This window comes from Lutra lutra, chromosome X (assembly GCF_902655055.1).
Source record: "Lutra lutra chromosome X, mLutLut1.2, whole genome shotgun sequence".
In the NCBI taxonomy this organism is placed as follows: Eukaryota; Metazoa; Chordata; class Mammalia; order Carnivora; family Mustelidae; genus Lutra; species Lutra lutra.
In genome coordinates, this window is record NC_062296.1 from 96,178,148 (window position 1) to 96,188,567 (window position 10,420).

A 10,420-nucleotide genomic window follows, 5' to 3' on the forward strand; every position below is an offset into this window, starting at 1 on the left:
TGTGTGTATGTGTATATATATACATATACATAACCTCAGAGGGAAGCTCTTTGGTTCAAGTTAGTGGAAATCATACACGACCCACGCATACAACACTTCCCACCAACGTCCCCTTGAGCAGTGTCTCTGCAAACAAGGAGACAGAAAGACTCCCCGACATTTCAAATAGCAGCAAACCTCATATCATCTTTTCATTTTTCTCTTGTCTAATAACACGATTGTGGAAACTAATGGGCTGTCATTCTCCTCTCCTGCCATCTCTGCTTCCCTCATTAACTTTGAGCCTCGTGCACGGAATTCACCTCAGAGATGCCCACAGCTCCGAGGGTTGGAGGAGGTCCCCGTGGCGTGCCGGGCGTCGCGCTGGGGCTCCCAGCCAGTGGCAACCCCACAGTGCCCGAGCCCTACGCAACTGGAGACACAAGCCGTGGGGACACCATAGGCGTCCATGCTTACGTAGGGCTCCAGTGGGTGTCATTCTTTACGGAGACCCCCAATATTCCCGGGCGGCAAGCAGTTCCAGAATATTTTGTCGTCTTAGCAAAAGTGCGGCGTGCTTATAGAGTGGCAAGTGTGTGGCACGGATACACACTTGGAACTGTCAGATGTGACGAGTTTGGTCTAAGAAAGGCTCGTTTGGGGGCCGGGGGGGACCAGAGGACGTGTGGACCTTTGGGAAAGTTGCTGGCCTGTCGCCTGAAAATTCTCTCTTCGACAAGGACATGACTGAGGTCACGTCCACAAGCATTTTTATACCATCCTTGTTTTGCATTATTGTACCATTCCTGCGGCTCCTAAAACTGGGTACTACAGACGGTGTCGATTAAAACCACAGAAATATCTTGCCTCAGAGCTTGGGTGCTGGAAGTCTGAAATGCAGGTGTTGGCAGAGCCAGGCTTCCTCTAAAACCTCTACAGGAAGGTTTCACGCTACTTCCTAGCTGCTGCTGCTTGGCAGGTGTCTTTGGCGTTGCTGTCCAGCGACGTCCTTCCAATTCCTGCATCTGCCTCCCAGGCCAAGCCCCCTGTGTCTCTCTGTCTTTACCTACCCCTCTTTTTAACAAGGCGTCGGTCAGATTGGCTCTTAGAAGTCCCACTTTCTCCATCCCATCTTGACTGATGCCATCTGCAATGGCCCTATTTCCAAATAAGGCCACATTCTGAGGGACTGGGGGTGAGCATTTCAGCCTGTGTCGATGTCAAGGGGGAACACGTCAAACATCAGCCCTGTGAAAGGCAGTATGATGCCCGGTTGTGTCATTGAACTCAGGTATGGGATGCCTTTCCTAGCTAAGTGTCACATTCTCGAACCAGAAAGCCTCACAGGGCCACTTCCCAAATGGTGGCCAGCCCGTTCACGGACACTGGCGTCCACACATAGCACTCTTTATGACATACCTAAACACACTGCCATTGCCTACCTTGATTAAAACCACATACTTTTTTTCCTTACGTGTTTGGAGTTGAACTTCCTGTGACTTTCTTAAATGGGAAGTGAGGATCCATTCATCACCCGTGTAACTGAACCATTAAAAAACTGGTAAAATCCAAACAAAGCCATTAAATTCTCATTAGAGCTTCTCGCCTTGCCAAAGGCTCTGAGGCCAATGCTCTTGCGCTGTTTAAAAAAAAAAGAGAAAAAGATAAAGGAAATTAATTAATGTCATGAGATGGGAAAGAGCTCCTACCACCCAATGGACCTTTTCACCAAGACCTATCAAAGACAGAGCCAGGATTAAAAAACACCACAATGTTCCATGATTGCGTGCTATTTTTAATGCCCTCCATGCCCAAGATTCTACTGGACACTGGTCCCCAAATTTCAAGTCTCTGTGCCTAGCACCTTATTGGGATCTAGGGTCATTCATTGCAGATGGAATCAGTCAAGACAGCATGGGGCAGGTAGGACTTCTAAGCCAATCTGTCCGACACGTTGATAAGATGGCCATCCAAAGATACAGACACATAGGCAGGTTGCCACAGAATGTTCTGAGTGGGAGCATCTCGCCATCTGTCCATCACAACATGTTGCTATGGGGAGACGAGGACATGGCGTCAGGACACGCATCCCCATTTTCGTTTGGTGTTTCTTCCAATCTTCTGCTCCTTCCAGACACCACACGTGTTCCTTAGTGCTCACACGTCAGACCAGGCAAGTGTATGCTGGTGCCACTTGTCATACAACCCAAAACTCGTGGCTGTGACTTTCTGTCTGCGTTTTAATGTCTACATTCCATGGTCTGTTTGTCATTAAGCACAGACGAGTTGTGTTGGGAATATGAGCATAGGAGGGAGAGAGGAAGGAGAGAGGAGAGTTCCTTAGAGCTAAGAGGCTGTTTCCGTGATCTGGGTTAGAAGACTCACCCAAAACAGGGTTTGGAAAAACAACAGCCTAGGTCAAGACAGGTACTAGTCTACAAATATAGCTGATGTGGAAAGTTCTGATCAAAGAGAAGTAAAAAACGAAAATGAATTCCAAGGTTTACAGAGCATGAGGAAGAAGTGTCCTCTGTGTCATCTACAGTCTCTTTGGGAACAGGAGACCCAACTGGTCCGTAGAATCCAGGTACTCCTGGACCAAACACTGATTTGGTTTGCGTCCTGTGTGGGACGTGCCAATAAAGGGGACACCAAGGGAGACTTGATCTCTATAGAACACATTGCAACAAATAGTGCTTGGGACAACCAGATGAAGCCTTGTCCATCAAAGGTCTTACTGAAATGGTATCAGAGTTGAGAGAATGGAAAGATGGTTCTGGCATGACCAAGGCAACCGACACAGATTTCAATTCTTGGATTTGTTCTCAGGACATCGGTGTCGGTCTGCCTCACAGGCCATGACTTTCAATTTTGTTGGTTATCCTGGGATGAATTTGTATTCAACCTAAAGTGAGAGGCACTTAGGGTGGATGGCTTAGGGAGAGCTGCAGCCTACATCTGCTCTTGAAATGACCTTTCCTGCCAAAACACAATTTAAGCTGAATGAAGGAACATCTCCACCTGGTGTGTAGGGGGACATGTATCATCAGACCCATTTTCTTGGTGTGTAATGGGTGGTCTTCTTCTGAGAGATCTAGTAACAGAGAGTCAGCTACCACATTATGTTAGGTGGAAAGGAGACCTTCCACCATCAAGAAGAGCCTCTCAGAGAGTTTACCACTATTTTAAAAGAAATCATATTGCCTATCTCTAGCAAATAAAATGGATCACAAGAGCTTAGAAATGCACTCGACAATTCCCTGCCAGAAGGATGTCCCCAATGATGACAGGTGAAAATGTGTTTCAGGTGCTGGGAAATGGAGATACAGGTATATGCATTGGGGATTTTACTAGGGAGAGAAGATACATCTGTTTCATTCTATTCTTAATCATTATGATCTTTAATTTTACTTATGGAAATTAAAACATGCCTCTGGTGGAAGTCAGGTCTAAAAGGCAAGACACTCATATCCCACTTAGAGATCTTGCTGTGTTTGGAGAATTTGACAAGGAAAATGATGGACTTTCCTGAGCTCTGTGAGTTTATGTTGGGTTAAGGGGTCTGACTGTGCATCTCCAAGAACTTTAATAGATAGATTGTATCAGGCTAAAGCTTACTTATCTGGATTTTCAAAATCCTCTGCTCTATTCTTTGAGAACAAAATAAACGTGTTTCTTTACCTTTCAAAGGCACACCGAATTTCATCAAAAATAGTCCAATATCCAACATGAACAGAACGCTCTCTTTCTTAGATGCCCCCTGCTTAATAAAAGGTCCACACAGCTAATAGACCCAATTCAGTGAAATCAGATCGATGGGAAAATAGTAGGAATCCTTACCACCTTTCTTTGCTTTTAGAACAATAAAAATCAATAACAAATGTTTCCATGGCAGATTCCAATTAAACAGTAATTTTTTTCAAAAATTTATTCCAGAAGACTCAGAAAAAAGAAACATGAGGTGCTCTCTGGAAGCAAACATTTTTATGAAACATTGTAAGAATTTTAAAGAGATAAAAAATTTATTTTTAAATCTATTAATGCTTATAAATGAACACATAAATAAGAAAACTCATGACATGGGGACCTATAATTTTGTTTTATTTTCTTAATCCCATTAGTAAAATAAAAGCCCAGCAGTGAGTGTGTCTTCTGTTAAAAGGTAAAATTTCTTTTCCTGTATACCACATTTATAATTATATCTATATATCATATATAGATATCTACATATATAGTACATTTTATGCCGTGTATACTATGGTATACAATATACTTTCATACAGTATATATTGTACTATAAAAGTACCATATACTTTTATACAGTATATAGTGTGTGTAATATACGGTATACCAGATATACTGTGGGATAGAATATATACTATATGTGCTGTATAACATACAGTATATACTGTGGTATATACTGTGGTATACAATACATGCTATCTATAGTACAAAATATACTATGGTGTAAGTATAATTGTATACAATGTATACTATAGATAGTATATATGCTGCGATATACAATCAAGACTATGTACAGTATATAGTATGCCATATAAACTAGTATACCGTATATACTATTCACAGTATATAAGATACTGTGACATACAGTATACTTTTATACAATGTATACTATAGACAGTATATAATATACTGCATATGCTATTATTTATAGCATATGCAATATAAAAATACAGTATACCGTTCAATAAATATTATGTATAGTGTGCCACATATACTGTGGTGTACAGTACACTTTTATCAATGTATACTATAGACAGTATATCTGTATTACATATTATATGGTTTATAAATATACAATATACAAATACAGTATACCATATATACTATGGTACACAGTAAGTACTATGTACAGTATACAGTGGCCCTCATATATTGTGGTGTACAGTACGCTTTTACACAATGTATTCTATAGATAGTATATGATATACTGCCAATGCTATGATTCATAATATATGCAATGTACAAACACAGTATACTGTATATACTGTGGTGTACAGTCAGTATCATGTGCTGTGTATAGTATACCATATATATTGTGGTATACAGTGTATTGGATACAATGTATACTATAGACAGTATATAGTAGATTGTGTATGCTATGATTTAGAATACAATACAAATCAGTATACTGTATATACTTTGGTATACAGTAAATATACGCAGTGCATAGTATACCGTATATACTGTGGCATGAAGTGAATACTATGTACAGTATATCATGTACCTAACATACTGTATATGCTATGATTCATAATATATGCAATATACAAATACAGTATACTACATATACTTGTATACAGTCAGTATCATGTGCTGTGTATAGTATTCCATATATATTGTGGTATACACTATAGTTTGATACAATGTATACTATAGATAGTATATAATAGGTTGTATATGCTATGATTTACAATATAATATGATATATATACATATATATATCTATATATATACACATATATATACACATATATATAATATATATACAATATAATACAATCAGTATACTATATATACCTTGGTATACAGTAAGTACTATGCACAGTATACTGTGTACATAATATACTATGTATATGCTATGATTTATAATATATGCAATATACAAATATAGTATGCTGTATATACTGTGGTAAACAGTAAATACGTGCAGTATATAGTATACCATATATACCGTGGCAGGCAGTAAATACGATGCACAGTATACCATGTCCCTAACACACTGTATATGCTACAATTTGTAATATATGCAATATACAAAGATAGTATACCATATATAATATCATATATCATGTGCACTGTATATAGTATGCTGGATATACTGTGGTATACAGTAATATGCACATATTTATAGTATACCGTATATATTGGACTATAAAGTAAATATGCACAGTGTATAGTGTACCGTATATACTGTGGCATATAGTGAATATGCACAGTGTATAGTATACTGTATTTACTGTAATATACAGTAAATGCCATGAACATTTTATAGTATACCATATATACTGTGATATACAGTATCCACAGTGTATAGTGTACTGTATATACTGTGTACACAGTACACAGTGTATAGTATACCGTATACTGTATATACTGTGGTACACAGTAAATACCATGAACAGTGTACAGTATACCGTATATACTGTGGTATAAAGTACACTTTCATCTGGCAAGCACTATATACAGGATATAGTATACGCTGTGTGCTGTGGGTATTACAGTATAATACTTTATAGTCCTCTGTCCCTAAGCAATTTTTAGATATTCCACTTTACATATCGCCAGAAGGAGACAATATTTATTAAGCTGTCCCTATTTGCCCCACACTTTGTAGTGATTCCTTAACCTCCATCACTTACTTCCAATCCCAGTATTCTCACCCATTCTAGAGATGAAGACGACGAGCCACAGAGAGGCTTACGAGTTTGCTCATGATTTCATGCCTGTAATCTTTTACAGGGGGACAGCTGCAGAGCTTAAGGCATGGAAATGCTTTTGACAACTTCATACTGAGGTCAAAGGTCCCTCCCTTAGCAGACGCTGCCCCCATTGGTCTCTCTATTGTTTGCATCCCCACACAAGGCAGGGTCATGTGTGTGGACTTGGGGTCTTCAGGGAGGACCTTTGGGTCCCGCAGTCTTCTGCGATGTGAGCTGAGAGGCAGTGGCTGGATGTGGGTTTATAAATGGTGCCAAGAAACTGTTGCCTGCAAACCAGAACTTTAAACACCCAGGGCAAGCAACATGGGCATGCCAGTCCCAGCTTGTCCTGGCCCCTCCGTGATGTCGGAACGCGCAGGGCTGTCCACCACGTGACATGGTGCTGTGTATAACCTCAACGTTCTCGAAACAAGTAAACATTAAGATGAAGTACGTTTTTATACTGCGCTGGACCAACCCTAAAAATAAATGGAAGAAATGAGAATACGATATGTTGGGGAGGTTGGTTGTTATATTAAGAAAATCGGTGGCAAAGATGCTTCAAGTACCACGTGCTGTGCATTATTCTTTAATTTTGATGATTCTCTCTCTGCCTGGGCTCACTTATGTGAACAATAGGAAAAAAAAATCTCAGGTTCTAAAGTTGGCCTGGAGCACTTACCGTCTGCAGAACCCCTCAGTTTCCGGCACTGAGTGTTACTTCTCTTAAACACGTTAACCTCGCCGTATCTAAAAGCGTGATCTTATCAAGATGCTTAGAACTAATGGAATATGGTTTGATCTCGACATGGCTCAGTCTTCAACAGGTTCTCAAGTATATGAGTATCCCTCTTTCAGACAGAGAGCAAACACATGACGTCTATTACTACTGACTCACATTTTGCAATCAAAAAGCCTGTTTTTATTTGACTTTTAACATACATTTTACTTATTCAGCCTCCAATGTGTATTCATCTACTGCAGACGCCACTCTTGAGCAAGAAAGGGAATGCCTACTTTTTGAACAATGGCCTCCAAATCAGGATTTCTGAGCCTCAATACTATTGACATTTGTGACAAGAGACTTCCTTGTGGGGGGGGGCTCTTGGGGATGGGAGAATGTTGAACAGTGCCCCCAAACCCTCCACGCATTCATGACACTTCCCTCCACCCACGATGACCAAGTGTCTCCAGACATTGCCAAATGTCCCTGTGTGGGGGGAAAAATTGGTTCAGATTTATGGCGCAAAAGTAGCTACACTTAAAATCCTATAAAACTTCCTACACCCATTTTTTTTTCACCTTTTCCTGGTTGAAAAGCATTTAATCTTCTCAAAAAATAGTACAGATGTTAGGGAAATGCCGTACATCCTCCATCAGGAATGATGTTTAACATCAAGGGAAGGGAGAGGATGTAAATGAGAACATAAAATGGTGAGCGTGCATGGATTACAGTCGAATGAGTCTGTGGCTTCTCGGGTCCCTGGCGCTCATCGGTAAACAGGTGTGGTTTCCTGGTTGTCATTCGCTGTGGTATTTGATGAGGAGGTTGACTTGTCCCGTGTCGAAGAGTGTGACCTTTCTCTTTTCTTCTCTCTTCTGTCCCCAGTGACCCGAACCAGCCTGTTCCTCAGGACACCAAGTTCATTCACACAAAACCCAATCGCTTCGAGGAAGTGGCGTGGTCCAAGTATAACCCCAAAGACCAGCTCTATCTGCATATTGGCCTGAAGCCCCGAGTGAGGGATCACTACCGGGCTACCAAGGTGGCTTTCTGGCTTGAACTAGTTCCCCACCTGCACAACCTCAATGAGATCTTCCAGTATGTGTCCACAACCACCAAGGTCCCTCCTCCCGACATGACTTCATTCCCCTATGGCACCCGGCGGTCTCCCGCCAAGATCTGGCCCACCACCAAACGCCCGGCCATCACTCCTGCCAACAATCCCAAACACTCCAAGGACCCTCACAAGACAGGGCCCGAGGACACCACCGTCCTCATCGAAACCAAACGGGATTACTCCACCGAACTCAGTGTCACCATCGCCGTGGGGGCCTCCCTGCTCTTCCTCAACATCCTGGCCTTTGCGGCTCTATACTACAAGAAGGACAAGAGGCGCCACGAGACGCACAGGCGCCCCAGTCCCCAGAGAAACACGACCAACGACATCGCTCACATCCAGAATGAGGAGATCATGTCGCTGCAGATGAAGCAGTTGGAGCACGACCACGAGTGCGAGTCCCTTCAGGCTCATGACACGCTGAGGCTCACCTGTCCCCCGGACTACACCCTGACCCTGCGCCGGTCTCCGGACGACATCCCACTCATGACACCAAACACCATCACCATGATTCCCAACACACTGACGGGCATGCAGCCGTTGCACACGTTCAACACCTTCAGCGGAGGACAAAACAGTACAAATCTCCCCCACGGACACTCAACCACTCGGGTATAGCTTTGCGGTTCCCTTCCCTGCCCTCGGCTCTTCCCCACCGGAGAGAGGGAGAAAGAGAGAAGCAACATCTCCCTGCGAGGAATGTCTGTCATCCCACTGACTTAGGACAGAAACAACCACCACCACCACCACAACAGAAACGCCGTGGGGCCGCCATCATGCGTGCCCCCCACGGACCCATCCCACTGGCATTTCCCAGTATTATGAGATCAACTTCTGACCCTGAGAAATGTGAAAACAATTTCATCGCCGTTCCAGGACCACGTCAACATCCCCATCTCTCCAGCCAATGTTCAGCGTGACGAGGACATCGCCCTCTCAATGACCTGGGTGTTTCCAATGCAACGAGAGATGCTGACCCTTTGGGAACTCAGCCAGGGACACTTAAACAAGAAAAATAAAAAATTTTTTTTAATTACAATGGAAAAAAAAAACAAAACACAAAGTTCTTTATGTGCCATATGACGGATGGCTCTACGGAAGGATTGAAAGATGGTGGGCTTTTACCCTGCCTATGGAGCTGTGATCCAGAGAGAAGGAGAAGCAGAATTTTCCTATTAAAAGAGCAGACTCTGTAATAACATACCTATAGTTCTGTGCAAACCTGTTTTGCCAGCCTGAACTATATTTAAGAAACTTTGTAAAAAAAAAAAAAAAAAAAAGGAAAAAATTGTATATAGCTGTGAGTTTAAACAAAAACGCACACAGAGGGAAAAACAAAAACAAAACAAAAAAACAGCAACAACAAACCAACCAACAAAAAAAAAAGCTTTTATTGGTGTTTTCCGTTTGAAAGAGCTTTTACCGACATTGTGCTTTTCATTGTGGTCTGTATGTATATATATATATATATATAAATATACACATTAGTCATTCACCTCTGTTTCCTCCCGGACGCAGGACGATTTTCTTCTGAGTTCCTTGCGGTGAGCCATGACGCGGGGCTTTCTAACGCGTTTCCTTTGGGCAGGAGGACGTGGGGACGTGCATCGGACCCAGACTGTCTGCGCAGTGGGGCTTTTTCCCCCTCTGTGGGGTTGCACAGATGCATGCAACAGCGTTCTTAGGAGACTGCTGGTTGGACGCCACTTTTATTTTCGGGTGTGTGTGTGTGTGAGCCTTCCTAAAGTTGCAACGCCGGGACGGATCCCCCACGTGGAGTGTATTAAAACCTGCTGAGTGAGAAAACACGCACGCCCAGAGTGCCGGCAGGAGGAACAAAACACAGATCTTGGTCTGTCATTGGGGTCCTTTGAATATGTTGAGGGAGAGTCGCGAAAAGGAAAGTTGCCAAAAGGGAAAGAAAGCTTGCCTTTGGTGGGGCCGTGCCCTGCCGAGTAAATACGGCTCAGTGTTCCCCCCGCAGCTGCAGAAGGCTTTTGTTTAAGCAGTAAGTCCCTTATTTATCAGTGAGCAAGGTTTTTTTTTTAATTCTTTCTATCATTTATCGGATAAAACATACGCTTGTCCAAAAGACCTGCCTTTCGTGGGCTTGTGTGTCACTCACAGATCCGTGAATATGGCAGAGAGGAGACAAAC

The 10,420-nt window shown here is 42.4% G+C and overlaps 1 protein-coding gene across 6 annotated transcripts in view; it reads left to right on the forward strand.

Moving 5' to 3' along the window:
* The window catches only part of NLGN4X (neuroligin 4 X-linked), a 311,928-nt gene extending 302,335 nt beyond the window's left edge, over positions 1-9,593 (forward strand). For all 6 annotated transcript variants that reach the window (XM_047716551.1, XM_047716553.1, XM_047716552.1 and 3 more), the window contains one exon: positions 8,032-9,593. In XM_047716551.1, coding sequence (XP_047572507.1) covers positions 8,032-8,881 — 850 coding nt within the window. In that variant the 3' untranslated portion in view covers positions 8,882-9,593. The remainder of the gene's footprint in view (positions 1-8,031) is intronic.
* The last annotated feature ends 827 nt before the right edge of the window (positions 9,594-10,420 follow it).